Below are 21,664 nucleotides of genomic sequence, written 5' to 3'. Positions count from 1 at the left end.
CCAACAGAAAGCTTCGGGAGCAAGGCAGAGGGGAAAGTAGGAGGGTAGCTTAAAAAAGAGGCTTTATATTAAGGTTTTCATTTCTTTAAGAGAAGATTTTTTAGCTCATTTTACTCCCCTGAATTTATGAAACTGGTATTATTAGCAGCCTAGTCACTGAATTGTCCCTAAATTGGCTACTGCATGATAAACTCTCATGGAATTAACAAGTCTTTTAAAGATCTCCAGTTATATATTCGCGTAGCAGATTGCTTTATTATAATCAGGATCCTCACAGATCATGGATGTAATTATATAGCAAACCAACTTCTTTTTGTCTTGACGCAGCCAAACAATGCTCCCTGGTTTGGGAGGAATGACATATATGTAAATGAGAGCAAAATGTGGCCATTTTGTTTCATAACACAACAGAACCGTATCACTTGGATCCTGAGCAGCTCCAGCCAGTGATTCAGCTCTCTCTTCATGATTCCTTCATGCACCTTTTTTCCTGGTGTCAGAGATGATGCATTTCAAAGAACTGAAATTCTCGGGAGACAGATATTGCTATTAGAAACCGCTTTCTGATGTTTATTCTACTTTGTAGTGGATATAGGTTATTTCTTTCTATAATTTCTGCTTTACTGACACCAGCCTCTGTCCACCAAAACAGATGGAGACTTCTCTTTAAGGACCTGGATAGATCTATTTTGTGGTCAAAGGTTGTTCCTTACAGTTAAGGAAATGTTTCAGTGCTTTGTTGGATCAGGGCCTTAAACTTTATATATTGGATCAGAAATGTAAATATCCAGATTTTCTCTCAGGATTTAAAACAAAGAACAAGAACTTGCTCAGTTGCCTATATTATGGGCCATTTACAGGTAATACTGAGGCTCTTAATATCACCGTGGACCCCTCCAAGCCAAGGGTAAGATGATGGGTCTTCTCTGAGATGTCTTCACTCAGCAAATACGGAAGTCCTCAAAAGGCAGAAAGAGGCTATTCCATGCCTCTTCCCCCCATCTTCCCAGGAAAAATTTCCCCCAATATTTCAAACCATATGTTTAGATTTGTCAGTGCCGAACTGACATGGTGTTATGTGATATAACACACCAAAGTAGCTGCCACCAAATGGCTTTCCTGTGCCAGCAGTAACCACACAATGGTGTTGGAGGTACCACAACTTTTTGTTTACTTAGAAATGAAATAATTTTGATGAGTGTATGGTATCAGTTAGCAAGTGTTGAGTTCTTTATGGTGATACTGCTCATGTTGACTTAAATGGAAAACGGATCAGCTCAGAAATCTTTAATAAGAAAAGTCTCTTAGTGTGCTTGTAGTGATGCCCTGTGGAGCCACTAGAACTAAAAATCTGTCAGCATACTTGGTAGAAACTCTGTTTCATGGTTCTCTAACTCATATGATTGAGATTAAAGTGAACAAAATCTTGGCACATAGTTTGGCAGTGGAGAAGCATTCCTCTGTTTGTGTGTAGATGTGTGTGTGTGAGAGACAGGGAGACAGAGAGAGGGGGAAAATTAGCAGCCACTCATTTGGTGTTAAATTATCAGGTGTTACATATTTTTAATAAACCTTAGTAGAAAGATAAGATACATCCTCTTCTAATGAAAACTGCTTTCACTTAGCCTACAAACTTAACTTTGAACACGCTGAGCACCTACCCTAACCGCTGAAAACAAAATCATTCAAATTCTCCAGCCCAGCTAAACTGTAAGCCAGACTTGAATGCAAACAGGAAGGTGGAAGATGCTGGAAGGGTGCTCTTTAGGCAGTCAGGTTTTCCTACTTCACCACTAAAACAGAGGAGCTCACAAACTGCTCTATTTAATGCCCTGGTCTGTGACCTGCAGGACTATCCTCGCAGCAGTGGCTGCTCTCTGGTCATAGACAGCACCGATCCAGCGACGGAGCTTTTTGTCCAGGAGCACTTCTACCACCACTGAGCAAAGACACGATTTTTTTAGATACTTTGCAAACAGTCATGATATATTGATGTTTGAAAAGTATCTGAATTTGCACACTAGGACTTGTTCACAATGGTTTCTTTTATTATCTCTATTTCAGTTGCATTTTTGTATGCTGATACGTCATACATTAAAAACATAAAGAGTACAGCTTACAGTAAGAGTTTGTGTTAGAAACTTTGCAACTGTCTTGGATGTCTCTATAGTAGATGTCATTAATAATTACCGGAATTTTTTCCAAACAAGGAAATTAGATATGGAAAACACTGTATGCCAACTTTGCCTTTCCAAGCCTTCAGAAATACCAGAGAGTCTGTGTGAACCCTAGTAAAGGGGGTGAGATTGGATTTCTACCTTCCTTACATCATTCCATGTCACAGTCAGCATTAAGATACAAAGACAACAATTCAAATCAAAATTCTTCTTGTAGCTTCAAATTTTAAAATAATTTTCTTGCATGAAAATATCAAATGATACTGATATTTATGCATTTACTTCACCCAAAATTCAGCTAACATATATCCAGTGCATTTTATTGCCAGCAGCTAGGTTTTTTCTTATCAGAAGTCAGTATTTTTCTGTATTTCTTGCATGTCTCAGTTATGTTTCAGTTATATTATTTGATTTTCATTGTGACTTTTTTATTGCTTATTTCAAAGTAGAAAGCAATTTGTTCCATTTCAGACTATACTTAAACAACCTCTTTTCAGGAGTTCCTGAGCAATTCATACACAAGTTTTGTGCTATTTTAATGTAGTATACCATGGCATGCATGTCAAACCATAAAATGAAAACTATGGAGTTGCTTCTGTCAAAGTAATGAAGTATGCGCTAGTCTCTTAAGTTTTGGTACTTATCACACTTTGTAATCCAGTTCAGCATTTTTATGGTTTCTGTAGATATTTTGACTACATTTTTTGCTGAATGTTGCTTTGGTGGTGGTTCAGATTTTGCCCAAATTAAATGGAGGCAGAAAAAAAAGCTTTTAAGTTACCTGAACCTGTCTGGGGACAGTAAATGTAGTGCGAATGACAGGGAAAACAATATATATAACTGCAGAGTCCTGCAGCTAAGAAGGCAAAAAAAAGTGGAAAAATATCTAAGCACGATAGGTTTGTGTCATATTAAAATCAATGTTTCCACGTTTTCACATACTACTGCATAATGTCACTGTTTCATAACACTGAATATGACTTTTGCAAAACCAAGAAAATTTTGCTTACTTATTAGACTAGAAGTTTGTCACACAAAAGAAGGTGTAAGAGCATTCAGTGGAATCCCAGGATTTTAATCATTATTGTGTCTTTAAATGTGTGCAATGTACACCGGGAAAGATATTATTAAAGTAAAAGTTATCTACATATATACATATACACACACACCTTTGTATTATCACATTTATATGTTAGACAGATATGCAATGCTAAGAATTCGGTAAGTTGGTGTTAGATAGCCATATGTATACTTATCTTCCAAGAGAGCCTCTGAGTTTTCCACAGAGGCATGGACTGTAACGCCCAAAGGTGTCTGATAGTGTGCCTTAGACTAAAGAATCTGAGTTTTAAATGTTTTCTCCCACTTCAAGATAAAAAACAAATACAAAGATAGATGCCTACAATACGATATGTATAAGCAAAGACCGTTACCGACTGCACATGAGAGCCCGAACTCCATTTTTAGAGCAAGATTCTGCACATTCCTTCTGTTAGAAATCCAGAACCGAGCTGGTCTAATTTCTATCTGTAAGAAACAGATCCAGCTTTCTGTCTTATGCAACAAAACAAGTACTATCAAATGCCTCACTGATATTTCTTTAACCGTTGTTGCACTGCAGCAGTTAAACGCTGCGTTCGCATCCACTCCCCAGCAATGCACAAGGGCTGTAGGAAGTGCCCACAGACGGTTAGGGAGGACCCGTTCCTGAAGACAAGATAGATAACCTCGAGACATCTAAGCTTGAACAGAGCATAGCTTCAGGCTGCCAAGTAAAAAATGGATCTGTTATAGAGAAGAGTATTGGGCCTATCTGGACTCCTCAACTATCTTAAAAAGCCAAGAAATGATGGAAGAAGCAGTCCTGTGACTTTCAGTTTCCATCCTAAATACCCCTGTTCCATCCTAAATTTCCTATCCCAGTCACTATCATTAAAAGAAAATAAATCTCTTTGCCAAGCAAAGGCACTACAGTCCAGAAAATGCAAACTCCTTACCCATTTTGGCTGAAGATTATGTGTGCCCAAATGTACAGTTCTTCCACTTCCAACTGTTAAAAGTCCAATAAGCTGCAGTACTAGTCAGGATGGGGAGGTGACATTACTGAGGTCTAATTTAATCTCTCACTATTGTGAAAGACAGGAAAAGATTTGTCCCTACTGTGCACTAAATTCTCTTTAAAATCAGCATTGGGCGTAAGGGATGTTTGGAGAATTGTATCTGTCCCTTAGCTTTTAACCACAGTTCTACTGATGTCAGTGGACCTGACTGAAAGTCCTATATAGTCCTAAGAGGAGAGTTAGACCCCCCGAAGTGCAATTTCCCTTAGTGTTCTGATGTTGCTCAGAAAACACAGGCATGATGTTGGTGATGATGGATCCCCAAATGAAGCACAGTTTAACCAAAGTGGGAGGATTTAGCAAAATGCATAAATTTCTTGTATGCTACTGTCTGTAACAGGCAGATCTTCAGCCAGTTTAGTGAGCATAAGTTACAGCTGGCTTTTGCTGGAATAGTTTATGCTCTTGACCCTCCTCAGTTGTATAGCCAATAGGGAGTTGTCAGGCTACATGTGTTTTTAAACTTCTTTCAGCTAAATCAGAAATCCAAAAGCAAAATACAGCTCTCAGCAGTATCATGTGGAGTTGTGACACTCCCTGGAGGGCTCGGGGTCCATAAACCAATGAATGGATTACAATGAGGCATAAATGTAGTATTTTCATCCATGACAGATATAATCTTGAGCCTGTATTTTTCATGTTACTTAACTCTTTCAGAACGTAATGTGTGACAGAAAATGTCTTATAATGCACATTGCAGTAAATATCAGTCAAGTATGCTTTATTGCTGAGCTCTACGTGTTTCCAGAAGTTAACAGGCACAGCTGGGATATAAGAAATGGCAACGTTGTATATATTTCTTGAACATACAAAATACCTTGGCTCTCTTCTCCCCCACTCTCCACATTACATCCCCAGCTGTTCTGATCATGTCACACAGTGGATGAGTTTTTCCACCGTCAGCTTCTCCTAAAATGATAACCTTTATTCAGGCTTTCATCTTCCCAAAAATAAACTGCATTATCCACTTTGTCATCACATTCAAATTAGACTATCACGGCGTATATTACGTGGCACAGGATAATAGAAGCGGTAACTGATGGAAGGTGGTAAACTGCCTGTTGGTAGCTGTACCTAGCAGAAAATACTCAGTGCTAGTATTTAACATCTACTGATTTTCCTACAAATGACTCAAATCTCTCTACCAGAAATTCCCTTCTGTCAGGCACCGTAGTGTCAGATGGCCACAACGCCAGACAAGTAAGAATTGGAAGCTGCACATCTCTGGAGACATGAAGCTGATGATATCCTAAGAGAGCTGCTAGTGAAGGACCATTCAGCTTTTGAAGATTCCTAATACTCTTGAAAGACCTTTTGGTCAAGCAGGGAAAAAAATACACTTCATAAAGTAACAGAGAACCATAGAAATCCTATCTTATTTCAGATAAATTAAGCATTGCTTAGAATGGACCTACTAACCCACATGTGAGAAGCAGTAACTGCAGCAAATGAGAGCAAATAGGAGCGGTGAAGGAGGTATTAAAAGAGAAAACAAACAAGCAAACAAAAAAGAAATAAACATTCACAAAATTAAATACTAATGTGTTACAGAGAGAGAATGGCTATTTCCAAACATTTGGTAATTTCAGATATTATACTGTGTTGCATAAAGTAAGACAATGTTATTTCCTTTTAAACTGCCATTCCATTTAAACCAGCGAGCTGATGTGTGTACTTGAGGTCTGTATTTGGTAGGGATTTTTCCCCTTTAGCATAAACCTTGTTGATTTAAAAAGTGAACAAAGATGAATCAGGTGGTAAATGTATTCATGTAATCATTTTCATTAATAAGCCGTTATAAATAATAGAGGGAAGGCTTTAAGTGTATAATTCTCTGTAGCACAATTGAGATTTTTCCACATCTTCAGCAGTAAGTTAATTAGAATCACCTGCATTTTCTTGGGCGGACACCAAATGGATTGCAAACAAAAACAGATTAAAATAGCTGTAGCTCATGGCATACAGATGACAAGATTCACAAAGAGGACAATCAGGCAATGAAAACCTCCTCTTTTTCAAACATTTTTAAAGGAAATTCAGCTCTTGTGAGTCGCTGTAAAAAGACGTTTGTAAGTGTTTTGCTGAAAGACTAGAATGGCTTTGTTTCTGATCCCATGATGAGTGAAAGAAATGTTTAAGAAAGATCACTTTACAGAGAGATTCAGACTGAAATGTGATGACTGTGATTCAAGCCAAGCCAAAAATTACAGCTCAGAATTAAAGGGGATGGACGTGGCTTGGGAATCCATTTTCCCACATTCCTGAATCTCAATCATCCCAGCCAATGTTTAAAAGAAAATACAGCGGAAAGCAATGAGGTCACTTTGTTTAGCTGCAAGAAGTGAGACTATCAGAATGGCAAAAGTATATATTGGAGGTATCGGCAAAATTACAGTGAACACGCTGCATGTTCGATGGTTTCATTCAAAAAAACCAGCTTCAAAGCTTAGTTTTGTTTCGTGTTACAGGGAGCCTTCTCAGTAAGTCTTGCTGTTCCTGGGGCTTTTAAACCATAAACTTCTTGAATGTCAAAGACAGTGCCACACAATAGAGAAGAAGATGAAGGCATAGCAAGTTTGATTTAGGCATTAAACAGCAGCCCTGCATAGCAGTGAACTGTGTGCTAGTTTAAATTGCACTTGCTTTGTACTGTTGCTATCCTTATTTATTTGTATATAAATATCTAAGTGGAAATTCTACCATCAAGTTATATGAAACAGAATAAAGTATATCATCCATCATATTCACTTGTTACTTATTCTCAGTATGTAATGCTCATATTCAGTGTTGTAATTGCTTCCATTAAACAGTTTCTACAGGGTCTTGAAAACAATAAGATCTTAGTCAAGCTTTTCTCCTTTCATTGCATCTTGAAGTTATTACTGCAAGAAAAAATGAGATTCTCTTTTTATGTAGGAATGCCCCTCATCTTCTTGATATTATTGCAGTCAAACATAGAATTATTTCTTGTTAGCTAATTTCCTAAAGAGATTCACCAAACCTCATGTCAGACACCTCCTATAGAGCAATTTCTGAGCTTGTTAAGAACTAGTACAATTTCTCCTCTCCTTTCTTTCCCCCACTCTCTCTGCCTTTACTAAATTCTGATGCAGTGTTGGATTTCTACTAATAATAGAATAAAGAAAATCTTGTTCATGCTACCTTGAATTCGGGCTTGTCTGTCACAGGTGCTGCAGCTGGGCAGTGCTGGTTATGGTCCAGTACCTGCAAAACATGTGAAAAGTACCAATGGAGAGGACATCTCTCCATCCTCTCCTTAATATGAAGCAGCGAAGCATATATTTTATGTTTCGTTTTATTTGCTTCGATATCAAGTACAGTGTTCTACTGGAGATCCTATTTGTAGCACATGAAGAGTTGCAATCTCTTCCCTGCTTCTGTTTGGTACTCCTCTTTCTATAATTCAAGGGATCACTTCAGTCATCTTTGCTATGGCACTGAACTGAGAGATCATGTTCAGCTAATTATCTAAAATAACCCTCAAGTCCTTTGTAACCTACATCCGGAGTGTTGGATGTACCCCGTGTTTCTCTGTATGAAAACTTATTTTACCAGACTGTGACAATTTAAGGTGGCGGTTCAGACCTTCTGTAACTTTACCTGTCCTCATCATTATTTCATATCTCCCTGATCTTTGTGTCATCTGCTTACTTTGCCAACAGAGCTTTTTCTTCTCATTGTCCACATCTCTGATAAAGGTATTAGATGGCACTGGACTGAGAGCTCCACTCTTGAGAGCTCTGCCAGTTACGACCTTGTTAACTGATATCTCCCATTAATTACCACATTTTGAGGTCTGTCACTGAGCCACTTTTTAATCCATGTAATATATGTCCTGTTAATTCCATAAAATGCAAGTGCTTTAATCAAAATGTCATGTGGTACTAAGTCAAAAACCTCGTGGAAAGCCAAACATACTATTTCAACACCATTGCCTTTATCAACCTGTCAAAAATCCAATCCTCTCAAAAAATGCAACAAGTTTGCTAGGCAAGGCCCTGATTTCCATGAAACCATGCTGGTTGGGATTAATTATATTTTGCTATGAATTATTTGTTCATAGAGTCCTGAATTAATTATTTAAGTAGACTATCTGGGACTGAGGTCAGTCTAGCCAGTCTCCAAGCGCATCCCTCTAACTGCTTTTACAATATCAGAATAACTCTTGTGTCGCTCTTTCTAACCTTAGTCCTTTCCAAGTATTTCTCTATACTTTATTTGCAAATGAGAGACACATGTATATCATGAGCACTGATAAGTGAAAACGGATTTTTTTATGACAGTGATTATCTCTTTGTTCTTCAGATTGACTTCCAATATCACCCACTGTTTGGTCTCCTAGGTTTGTTTATCCTTGTCTGTCTGGTAGCACTATCTAACATGACATTTGTATGGCACCCACTTCCACAGGAGATGAGTAACTTCTCTGGACTAGGGATGGGACTCTTTTCATATCAGATATTAGCTGGGATGTTGTTTTCAGCCTCACGAATGTGATCTTTTGATGGGAGGACTACAAGAAGTAGGTAGTTCTGATGATCAAAAGAGAAGTTTTCCAGCAGAGCAGAGCAAATCCCGGTCTCAGCCTCCAGCCCCGCTTCAGGAGCTTTAGGGCATGCCTAACCCCACCCAATGCCACACCAAAAAGCAGGATAGAGATGTCAGCAATACTGAAGACCATGCTGAGTGCAGATAGTCTTACATTCAAAATGAGCTGGCGCTCGTTTCAACTCAAGCTGATCAAGCTGTGTACCAAGTTTGCTGGTTCAGGTATCTCTAGCTCACACCACCTCTGCACCACACATTTTTATATCCATAAGTCCCTTGTTTGCTGGTAATGCCTCTGTTTTTTTCTTTCTGTGGTGTAACTCAAATTTGATTTGTTGTTCTCATCATTTTCATCTCTGGTTTCCACGGTGTCAGACAAAAACATTTTTTTTGTTCCCACAGTCACCTAAAACTCTGGGGACCTTTTGTAACCCTATCCAGATACAGTACTTTCAATGTCGAATTTTAATGTGTCAGATTTATTCTTTGTTACTCTTCATGATTTTCGTTCTACTGGCATACAAATATCGATCCTTTTGTGAAACTTTATTTTTGTTGCACATTTTTTTGTGGTGTTTTTCTCATCAGATGCATTATCTTGACATTGGTGTACTGCTATATTCATGCATTTCTGCTGCTTTAAATGACTTCATGCCTCACTTTTGTGCCCTTAGTAAACTTAAAAAAAATTGTTTATAAATCAGATATTTATGGTAAGATGCATATGAAAACACGAGGAAAGAATTATAGTTTTAGGGAGAACATACCCTGATAATGACCTCTTAAATATTTGTAAAGATAGCCCTGGGCATCTGAGCCCACAAAATAGTTTATAATACAACAGCTTGATTACATAATGATACTTTAGTTTTAAAACGTATGATCTTTCTGTTTATGGGAAGGCATAATAGGCTCCTTTGAAATACAATATTTTTGCCCTGAACATAACTGATTTTAAATGAAAGGACTAACTAAAGAATGCCTTTCTTCAAGTTTGTACTTCACTTTGTTGTTGAATCCAGCACGATGGTTTCTTTTACAAAACTCCTACCAGGCCTGGGAACCACACCTATTTCAGGATACATTAATTGTGAAAGTTTCATGGGTTTCTATGCAGGAAGTTACCTAGTACCATTTAAAATGGTATGTTTCAAATTCTAATTCTTGTTGAAAAACAGAGAGAGAAATTTCTGTATACCACCACCCTCCTTCCCCCGCACATAGATAATTTCCTTCTATATTCAGTTTGCAGATATTGTCAAATATAGATTAAGCTTAGGCAGAATGCAATGTGATTTGGGAGAGGGATTTGTTCTATGAATTAACAGAACATTTCATTCAAGGCAGTTCATAAAGCATCAGGACTACCTCAACGAATATCCAAGTCTAATATTTTAAAATGTATGTTTGGATAAATATATCACCTAAGCTCTAATTTTTTTCCTGTGTTTTTAATGTTTCTCTGCAATATCTGGTTCCAGCTCAAACTGCTACTGGAGCTGACACTGACCTGCATTCATAGTTATTTCCATTTTGGCTAGAAGCAGGAGTGCAAGAAATGTTCTTAAATAAGTGTTCTTCTAACATCTTCTGTGCAGTTATGCAGAGTGAATATAATGTTCATTATTGTTCATGAATCTCAACCAAGCCTGAGTTCAGTTACCTTTTAACTTTCTCATCAGGAGTATCTGTATAATTTTTTAAATGAAAATAATTAAAGTTTGCCTATAGTTTGACAGCTAAACGGATGTATTCTTTAGTAAGTCCTTTTCCTACATTTCTTATACCATTGCAAAATTTAGGGTGGAAATACTGAAGTCATTATCATGCTTTTGGCTATCAGTTCTAATTGTGGGTCCATCCTGTTCTCAGGTTCCTCATTAAAACAAACAGAAACAGAGTTGGAGATTGGCATATAGAGCAAATAAAATACTTGTTCTCCTCTAAGGCAAAATCCAGTGATTCTTCCTTGATAAACCGCACTCCAAAACACAAGAAGGTCACCCTATAGTGAACAACAGTTGGACTTTATTACAATGAACATTTTTTCTGAAACGTTCTTTACCACTATACTTAAACGCCAGCACCAGATAGGAAACTCTGCAAGGCTTTTGTTTCATCTTGTTCCCTAAGTATTTATAGCCTGCCGTGAAGAAACACTGACAGCAGTGCAGTGATGTTTTTATTCTTGATAGAGGTGCTCTTAAAACTGAATTTGCTTTGAAAATTGTTCATAGAATCAGGATATTAGAACTATAAAGACATATTTCTCTCTTTCCCTCTCTTTCTCTTTTGCGCCTAATTGGATTTCCAAAATAAGTTGTTAACAATCCAGCTAAGATAATGTGGTCATGAAAAGGATGTCCAAATCCACCAATTTGCATTGGTTTGGTTTGGCTTAACTTTCAAAGTTCTTGGAGCAGAAAGTTGATGGCACGTGAACACTATAATTGGCTTGATATTCTTGGATTTTTTTCTTTTTTTTTTTTTTCTCTCTGCCATATTGTATAGTGTCCAAATGAAATGCTAATCAGACCTCATTTCTGGACCAAAGTAAATTTATAACAATAATAATGCACTTGTAGACTCCAGGTCATTTTGCAAGATGTAATATCCACCAATTTACAACACAGTTTGTCATTTTCACTTGATCTGGATAATTTATGCAGGTTCCAAATTGATGCTATTAATGTGAGACATAGCTATTTCACCCAAAGTGACATGTATGGCTTTCACTTCCATACATCCCAAAAGGTTAAGAACTGAATTGAGTTAGATCCAAATAAAAGTTAACATTCTGTTTTGGGGCTTGTTTGTTTGTTTGTTTGTTTGTTTTATTTTTCCTCTTTACTTTCTGGTTTAGACTTCAATTTACATGATGCAATTCTTAATCCCTTACCACAAGAGTCCCACATTCTTATGCTGGGAATTACTCTTGCTCTCTCACTCTTCCCTTACTAAAACAGAATGAGACTCTTCAGATTTAGGGTAGAATTGCATTACTTAAACATTTTAGTAATTTCCATTTGCTCATATGTTATATATCCAGTAGATGGATAACTTCCAAGTGTTCTTGATTACCAAATCCTTTTTGATTTCTCTTAAATAAACTTTTTCTTTATCCCCCTGTAACCAAAGGGGATCTTCCTGAAATGAATCATCACTCTTGGTATTATGTTGCAGGACACCCACAGGTGCAGGCTAGAAAATTGTCTAATAAAAGACATAGATAACCAGTGTATAATACGGAATTATTATTCATTTTTAAAATAGACTATGTAATGTAAACCAAATCAGGATGTTCCTAGCAGGACAGACATAAAATAAGAACTGTATTTTGTAGAGAGATAAAACAAACATGCAAACAAACAAAAGACTCTATTTGGTTTCAGTCTGCATCAAAAGGAAAAGTAAATCTTTTAAAATGTTTCAAGATCGGTGAGGAATACCTCCAAGCAGTTGAGTGCACTGGCTATGGCACTCATCTGCCAAGGCATGATGCAAGTATCTTTGAAATAAGGACTTGAACCTCAGCTCCTTCCTATTTAAGTGTTACTACAACTGGGCTTCTGGGCTTTTGAACTTGTTTTTGCTCTTTCCTATAGTTTAAGTTTTTCCTTTTTCCCCACCCTGAATTAGAAAAAAAATTCCCCATAGATACATTGTGAGGAAATATTTCCCTAAAATTTTTGATTTTGACCAATTAGTGTTTTCCGAGAGAAAGGCTTTCTCTGAAATTGCTTGCCAAAAGCTAATTAAAACTTGTGTTCCAAGTGATGAGTAGCCTTTAAAAAAACTCTTTTGTGTAGATTCTCTTAGCTTCTTATGTACTTGCAAGTTTTAAACGTGAAATGACAATGTATAGTTTAGTGTTTTCAATTTTTAAGCATGCAGATTTGGTCGTTGTTGCACAATAGCTAATTCTCCCGGGAAAGGAGAGCAGTTCCCATGTGCTTTGAAATGCTACAGCTATGCAACCGGGGCTGGAAGTGCTATTTTAAACAGTCATATCAGCAGAGCTTGCTGTAGGAGATAATATGTCACAAAAGGGAGTATGACATCTAGTTTCACCTAGAAGATAAACCTTGAGTAGATATGCAGGGAGAAACAAGACTGTCAGGTTGTCCTTGAAAAGAATGGCCTATATTAATGAAGAAATGTACTCCAGGGCATATGCTATTTGGGATATTTAATTTCATCTTCAAACTTGTCTGATCTGCTATGAAGAATATAGTAGAGAAACGTGTAGTCTCATGCACGTCATGATTTCAGAGTGGGCATCTCACCGCTTTATTTTCAGAAAGGTCACAGCCTCAGAAATTCATGTCTGAAAAACCCAGGCCCCAGACTGAGAAGTTTCCCCAGCACTATTAATATAAACACCCGCGTTTAAGCAGGGCTTGCATAGCATCGTGTGTATCCCAAACAGCCCTCCTCTATAAGCACAAGAGCTAATTCACTCTTCCTTTCTCGTCGCACTCAAATACCCTTGCAGAACCGTATTCTGCTGACAGAATTACAAGATAATTATAGTTAGGTGTTTTGTATTCACTTAAGTTAATCTACCACTTTTATTTTTCATTGTTGTTTTAATCAGGCAGGAGGCACTTCAGTTGTTGTCAGGTGGATTATTTCTCAGTCGTTCACGACACTGCTCTTCTTCATACTTGTTAGGGCACTTCTGGCTTCCTGACAGACGTACAAAGAAAAATACTTATATGATCTAAAGTGAAATATGTGTTTCTCTTTCAGGTCTAGATGTTGATGGAATATACAGAGTTAGCGGCAATCTGGCAACAATACAGAAGTTACGATTTGTTGTCAATCAGGGTAAGTGATTCCTCCACCCTGGTAATGTTTTGTTTAGTACTTAACTGTCTCAGATGACAGTATTTCAGAATCTGCTATACATTAGCGGCATAGAATGATGAGCCGTGTTTTGGAAAAGAGAGGAAAGCGAAGGTAGAAAGATATTGCACAGAGGGAAATGTCAGCTAGGAGAGAGGAAAAACAGCAGAGTAAGCAGAGGAAAATAGTAGTTAAACAGGAGATGAGAAACAAACAAAAAAAGCAAGAAAAAAAAGAAAAAAGGAGGAAAAGGATACATGAAATAAGGTGGCAAAAAACAAAGCATACGTAGAAACCAAAGAATCAAAGTGAGGGGAAAAAAAAGATTAAAAGGAAAAATAGCAGATTGTTTGGATGTTGAAAGTTAAACAAAACCAAAAGTAGAACAGGGATCCAAAGGAAACCAGCAAAAGAGAAAAAGGTGCTGAAAAGAACTGAAAAGGAAATACTAAAAGTAGAGTACTGGCTCTGTCAAAGTCAGTGGAAGGTTTACCACTGATTTTGAAAAGGCAAAGATTTGACCCCAGGAAATGAGAAGAGGAAAGATGAATATTTTGGGGACTTGAGAACCAGAATTAGAATCAATCTGTACATATTTACTGAACATATTTCCACAGATTCCATGTATAATAAACATTTCTACAAATACAAAAGAACATTTTTCACAGATGTGGCCTAAATGAATCTAACATTGATCAATACCGTTACACGGAGCTAATATTGGTAGCTAATTAGGATACATGACAAATGTATTCACCTCTCCAAACAGTTTACTACTCTTGGTAAAGACTAAATACCTCCACACTTAATAACTTAGCAAATATCATCAATGACAGTGAATCTCTTGATACTACTTAATGAAAAAACAAAATTAAGTTTCTCAGAAATTAGGAAAAATCCCAAATCTTAAATTGCATTGAAGACTTTATACACTTTTGAATAAATCAATTATAAAAGTGAAGCTGCTGCAACATTTTCTCCTCCTTTTTATGAACACTTTTAAAGTTACCTGGAGACTATTACCAGAACTGCTAAATATTGTGTGTCGTACGTGGTTTCTTGGAGGTGATAGCTGTTGGAGAACAACTTCCTCAATTAGTTTTGTACTATACATAAACTAAGACTTTTGACTCAAAAGTTCTTATGAAATTGAGATATGGGAGATGTAAAAATATTCCCACCTTCAAACCTCCATTTACATCTCTAGGGAAGGTTTCAGGGGAGCAGTAGATGTTTGCCACCTCCTCAGTTGCTCCAGATCAGTCTTGCCTTCAGCTGAAACTGAAGGGTGAACTCTGGTTTATGAGGAATCAGTATTTATGCCAGTAAATTCAGTGAGACTGAATAAATCATCAGGCTCATGGTTTTGACTCATTACTTGGGTTCCCTTGGATTTATAGTTGTTGGGTATTTGTGTGTCGATAATGTAGTCTGCCTTGGCTTTCAAATGACCGTACACCATATTTTGTTTGGAGACAGAGGGGCAAAACCAGGATCCTTCTTCACTGCCTAAGATCTTTGCTCAGGAGAAAATGTGCCATAAAAATAATGGTCCTGTCTATCATGTCTCGTGGCATTCAAAGGTTAACGTACTTGAGGTTAACATTACTGCTCAAGTTTTCACCTAAAACAGATGGGCTGGTACTGTAAAGATAGACAGAAGTCTAATCTGACTTTTTGCAGCACAGAGATACCAGGCCCCTTTTTCTTCTGGTTTATACCGCTGTGAAAAAAGAATATATAAAGGTGAAGTTAATGGTACATTAAAGCCACTCTGGCACTGGCTACTTAGGTCACGTGCAAGAAATCTGCCTATTGAGTGACCAATGGAAGCTGCAGGCAGGAAACGGGGCACAGCGTACCTGTAAAAAACACGCTGGGGAGATGGGATGAACAGGATTTAATGTGTGCTTGGGAGGGCAATAGTGGTCTCCAACCCATGTCTCCAAGGGCCTGTTGTCCGCTGTCAATTAGATGCTGAAGACAGCAGCAGTTTCAAACTGTTTCATGAAGTCACAAAAGTTACTTGGAAAACCAATATGTGCTACCAATCTGCTTATTTACCAACCCTCTAAAGCTCTGCAGTGGGATGATATTTAATAATGCACTTGCCACGCACCACTTTTTCACTCGGTAATTATTGTGACCTCCTAGGTTCAATCCCTGTACCTTCATCTTTCTGTAGTTAACAGTGGGAAAGCAGCATTTATATATATGATTCTCCCATGGAGATTTTTTTTTATTATTATAGTTAAAGTTTAATTTAATTGTAAATGCAAACAAATGTTCTGAAAAAGCCTATTTACACTGCAGAGATTGACTGTGCAATCAGTTCTTATACAGGCCAAATACGTAATGGGCTCTTTCTTCCTGCTTGCTTTGCCATTGTGTTACACCTACATTTATAGGATATAAATAATATGTATCACATTGAAAATTGAAGATCATAGAAGAGTCTCTAGGCTGGCTGCCATATCAAAGTATTTTTTATTAGAATAATCATTAATTAGAATATAGCAAAGCTTTATTTGGCTCCTTTTCCTATACTGTTAATGTCATCTGTAGCATCAAAAATTAAGTAAGAAGGAACTAGTGAATATGAAAGGAAAACAAACTAACCGTTGACAGCTTCATCATTACAGAAGAAATAAGAACAGTAAAAATCTAAAAAGACCCTTGAAATTCTAGATATTTTGGGGTGAGGATGGATTTACAAAAAAAACATGCTTTGTATCTTTTTAAATTCTCTGAATATGCTTTGTGTTTCCTTCTCATTTCTTGAGGTAGGCAGCTCCTGAAGAGGGCTTTGACCTTTCCAACATGAGCATCAGCAAAACAAACTACCTTATTTACTTTATCCCTTTCACAGAGTTCTCCTTTTCTATAAAAGTCTATTGATATCGCACCTTTTTTGCTTCTGTGCAACAGGATTATCTTTTATCTATGATTTATTTTCCCATTAAGAGCTGAAAAGATCAGTTGATCATAAGAGGACCAGGTTATAACATCTCTCAGCACTTTCGGAACTCTAAGTCATCATTTTTCAAATCACTGAATCAAGGCAGTAGAAGCAGTTTGGACCAATACTGACATCAGGAAATTCGTGCTTTTCTTAGTCTACAAGCACTAAAAGAATTTTCGTTTTAGAAACTAAGCTACCAGTCATTCAATATTTCTGGCTGTTAACCTATGGCAAAGGTTTCTATAATAGCCAGAGACATTAGACAGAGATGTCCATTCCTCTTATGTTTTCTGTTTTATTGGTTAAGTCTAACAGTAGCAATTTAAAAAAAAAAAAAAAAGTTGGTACTTGGCAATTGTTTAGGGATTTTATGAAAAATCTGGAGGACTTTTGCTGATTTTAAGCAAGGTCCAGTAAGTTAAAGACTTTACAGATATTTATAAGGATATCCTTTTAATTCACACCTGTAGGAAAAGGGATAAGGTTCTATAAATGGGTCTATTAAGCCATGTAAAGTGTGCTGGCAGTTCCAGGATATGAGGATGCAGCTAAAAAGATCAATTGTTTTGGCCTAAAGCCCCAGGGCGGGGTTGGCATGGGCCCTGAGCCCATGGGCAGGGGTGGGGGAGCCCCAGGTGGGGCTGCTCAGGGCCATTAAGGCACCACTATATAAAAGTGGGGACAGCTGGGAGGTGCTTTTTGAAAGCAAGCTTCTGACCTCATCAAAAATGCTAACAGGGAGGCAAAAAGTGCTTGAGAAAGAAAAACCAAAAAAGAGGGAGGGCTCTTCATCCACAAGGATGTTAGTATGTAAGTAAGAGTGTGAATCTGCGGTGCGCTCCCTGCTCTGGTCAAACCCATCGTGTTGATGCACACTGTGATATAACGGGGTAAGACTTTCTTTGTGGTAAACCCTAGGGGTTCCCTGTCCTGCTCGCGCATGCCTGTCCTAGTAATCCTCCGTTGCCCTCTGTGCTTACAGATCAGATATACCTGATGGTGAGGAGGTAGAAGCTTACTTCTTTATGCCTCCTGTGCTAATCTGCTGGGTGGCTGGAAAGGCACTCAACTTCTACGATTGTCAAACAAGCAATTTTCATGAGTACTAAATTAACTGAAAAAAATGGAGCTATAAAGGGTTCATAACACATTGCTGAAACACTAGGATTCTATCCTAATGTATATATGTTCAGGGAAACTAACCATAGAAATACAAATTTCAATACTTACTGGTTCATTCAGTAAGTGTTGGTTCATACATAATACAAGAGAGTTCCTAATTGTCTTTATATACAATGCTTTGTTTGCAAAATGCTTGGTTTTTGCTGTACAGATGACCTTTGCATCCAGTTATTTCATTTGGATTACGTTGTGCGTTAACTGCGAAACACCACGTACCGTCCAAAGGTCAATTACTGTGTTTTTATGGCTTGGTTACTATACTTATGTACCAAAGGGGGGGGGGGGGGGAGAAATATGAATTTTTAGAGAGGCTAAATATTATGTTATTGCAGAGAAGTACATTTCTTATGGAACATGGAAAGGACAGCCAAAGCTATCCAAATTGGTAACTATGTTGGGGAAAAAGGTGAATTTAATCTTACCTTGACATTACCTCGGGTTTACAAAAACCATTTTGGCAAAAAGAATTAAAATATTTCTGTTGTTTCTTCTAGAAGAGTATACCAGAATATAATTCAGTTTAAGAAAAATTTAAAAGTAAAATTTAAACCACAAATACGTGAAATGATTGTGAATATTTATTAACTAAATAATTTAATAATAAAGAAAATGCCTACTTGATTAATTGTTACAGAGTAAAAATTACAATAAAACTGTCTTGATCAGTGCTTTGCAGAAGCACCATTACTGTCTGTGCAGTTGTTTAACAAGGATTTAATTGGAAAGATAAGTGAATGCACATTTAAAAGTATTGTTAATTTGCTTTATAATCACCCCATCCTTCACAGTATTGACAGCACCAGGCACAAACCCCTTTCTCTTTTACAAGTATTATTTTCCATATGTGCACAATAAATTCTGAAGCAGTAATTGGAAATTTTATGGATTTCAACATACCTAGTGTTTTGAGTTTATAGGTGCCATATCCTTTGTCTAAAGGTAGCTCATAGGTGGCATTGTAAGTAAAATCATTGCCTTTTTATTACCCATGGGCTGTTTTGGAGGTTGTGATGTGGTAGTTTGTTAGTTTTTTGGTTTTGTTTTTTTGTTTTTGTTTTTTCCTTTTCTGGAGGAATATCTAATTCCTATTTACTTTTCCTTTCCATTTGAAATATCAACAAAATCTTCATTGCAACATTATTTTTGATTTAATAAACAACAGCCGTCAAAACCAGTAATCTTCAATATGTTTATATTCCATCTGTACTTACATTTATTGTTCTAAAATGGCTTGGATTAATCTAATTGACAAGTAAGACTCCAGACCATATGAGCAGCTAAGGATGATACCTTTAACCAGCAGGATTCTTCAACTGTACTGACATGTTCTTTATCAATGAACTATGAGAAAAAAGGAACAAATCTTGGTTTTTTTTTTTTTATATTACTGATTAACTTGCTGGGACCATATGTCTGAGCCTCAGCTATCAGGAACCAGAGTGGTTTCCCGACTGGCTCTGCCTCAGCGGGCAGAGCCCGTGGAGCTGACACAAGACTGAAGCTGCCTTTGAAAGGGAGCTGCCAGGTCAACACAAATGGGCTGGGTGGTTTTGAAGCAAGCGTTTAGAAGGAAAAAAGAGAGGGGGGAGGAAAAAAAGGGCGGAGGCAACTGGGGGGGGGGGGGGGGGGAGGAGAAAGAGAAGCAGCTCCTTTTCACAGCTTTATTTCTTTAAAATAAGAAAAAAGAAAAAAAAAAAAAACAAAAACAAAAAGAAAACAACAAAACTCCCCATTCAAATATACCCGAGTCTTTCCATTGACCCAATATATCCATTTCAAAGGCAGCCAGCAGCTCCAGTCCTGCCGTTAACAAAGGCTCTGTGGGCAGAGGAGAGCAGGTCTTCTGTCAGCTGCCAACTTCCAGAGAGCAGCTACAAATATGAAGGTCCAACAGGATCGTGGCGGGTTTTATTTTAAAATTGCAGCAAGGATCACTGGAAAAAGAGGGGAGAGAAAAAAAAAAGAGGGATTGGTTCTCTCTTGCAGTCACTTTTCTCTTTGCTTGTGAGTCCTTAAATTCTTGTGCATATGGATTAGTGAGATTTCCTGTTGTATCCTGCCATCTCAGACATTTGTGGACATTTTTGGAGGTTATTGATTGTATTTTTCAGGCATATGTGAGTATGCTTAGAAACACGTGAACGTGTGTGTCTTGGTTGGGGTTTAACCTTAAAGCCCCCCCTCCAGCCTTGGTGACGTTCTCCGTGTGATCAAGTACAGCCCAGAGAGCAAAGCCTTCCTCACTTCTGCCAGCCGTTATTCATGTAACCAGCCTCACTGAGAAACCAGTAAGAGTGGTCCAGAGTTCATGTTGGAAATATCAGGCTCAAACTGGGCTACTTGCTAGCTGAGAACCAAAATGCCTTGAAAGCTTTGAGTCAAAAATAGTTTTTTCTTTCTTTTTCACACTTCCCAGGCAAGCACAGAAAATAAAATGGACTGAAGCAATTTTCAGAAATAATTATAAAACAGCTTGTTTCTGGGTTAAGACCTGCATATGCCAAGCTGTAGCCAAGAATTTTTTTTTTTTTCCAAGCTTTAAAACTCTGACAACAGAATACTTTAATTGAGCCCACAGTAGTTGGTGAATCAATTAATATGTGCATGTTACTGATGTGGGTTCTTCCTTTTTCTCTCTGTGTCTCAATGTCTATTTTAAGATACAGAAGGGGTTTTTTTGTATTCAAAAGAAGGTGTGGTTTCCACATCTTAACCTTCTCTTTCCAGAGGGGAAGGTGTTGAAGTATAGTACCCCAAACAGGGATTTGTAAGTGTAAGTCAGGTGATGAAACCTGATGGAAATATTAATTTTTGCAACTAATGCTTTGAATTATTTTGTAAATAATGATAGAGCTAGAATATTAATGTTTTTCCTGTACCTATATATCCTAGTATATCTTGTTTTTGGTGTGAAGGAAAAAAAAAAAGACAGAAAGATAATCAGAACTATAAGTCTTAGTTGCCCAATCTGTAGCTCTTACCAACGGTATTGTCATGTTTTTCTTTTCAACGGTGTGATGAAAAAGTCAGTAGAATGGGTCAGAAGAGGCAGTAAACTAGGTTAGTGTGGTCAGCCACAAACATACCATGGATTTTATGGCACGTATTGTATGATCAAGCATTTAAGACATGCCTTTTATTTCTTTTCTAACCACAGCACTATTTGCGTTACAATAGCTTTTTGCTTAGTAACACTTCAAGAAGTTGAAGAGTTTCTTGATAACCCCTCAAGGAGTGTTATTTAGGCACTGAGAAGGACTGTCATTTTGCACGCTCTAGCAAGGGATTGCCTTTTTTTTGGGATGCTCTTCGTTGTCATGGGTGACTCTTTGTTTGGGTTTGTTGTTCTGATAGTAATGCTACAGGAAATACCATTCCACAGAGCTCCAAAATAACAAGGGAAGGAAATAATTTATCGAGTCATTTGTTAAAAGTATTAACACGAAAACTTTCTAACTACGATTTTTAGGATGATGGAATAATCTCCAGAAGCTGGGATTTGCCAGGCTTATTTATAGATAAACTGAACCAAGTGTCAAAGGTATTTTGCATGGGATGATCTTGTGCTGCAAGGAGATGGATACCCTGGAGAACTAAGCTGCATAGTTCCTACTTAAAGCCGGTCATGCTCAAGGTCTTAAAGATCGTGGTGTGGCCTAATATTTGGGGTGGTTTTCTCCCCTGTGGTCAATATCTGTAAATCTGTGGTTTGTATGTAATACTAGCTGACAAATACAAACATGCAATAGGGTCTGCAACAAAAAGGGTGATGTTATATGTGGATGTACATTACATAATATTATGCA

The 21,664-nt window shown here is 37.5% G+C and overlaps 1 protein-coding gene across 2 annotated transcripts in view; it reads left to right on the top strand.

Annotated features, from left to right (window-relative positions):
• The window catches only part of ARHGAP15 (Rho GTPase activating protein 15), a 333,439-nt gene that overhangs the window by 211,952 nt on the left and 99,823 nt on the right, over nt 1–21,664 (top strand). For both annotated transcript variants that reach the window (XM_075152711.1, XM_075152712.1), the window contains exon 11: nt 13,619–13,696. In XM_075152711.1, coding sequence (XP_075008812.1) covers nt 13,619–13,696 — 78 coding nt within the window. The remainder of the gene's footprint in view (nt 1–13,618; nt 13,697–21,664) is intronic.

The sequence above is a fragment of the Calonectris borealis genome, chromosome 6 (assembly GCF_964195595.1).
Source record: "Calonectris borealis chromosome 6, bCalBor7.hap1.2, whole genome shotgun sequence".
Lineage (NCBI taxonomy): Eukaryota > Metazoa > Chordata > Aves > Procellariiformes > Procellariidae > Calonectris > Calonectris borealis.
This window is presented reverse-complemented; position numbering and strand designations above follow the sequence as displayed.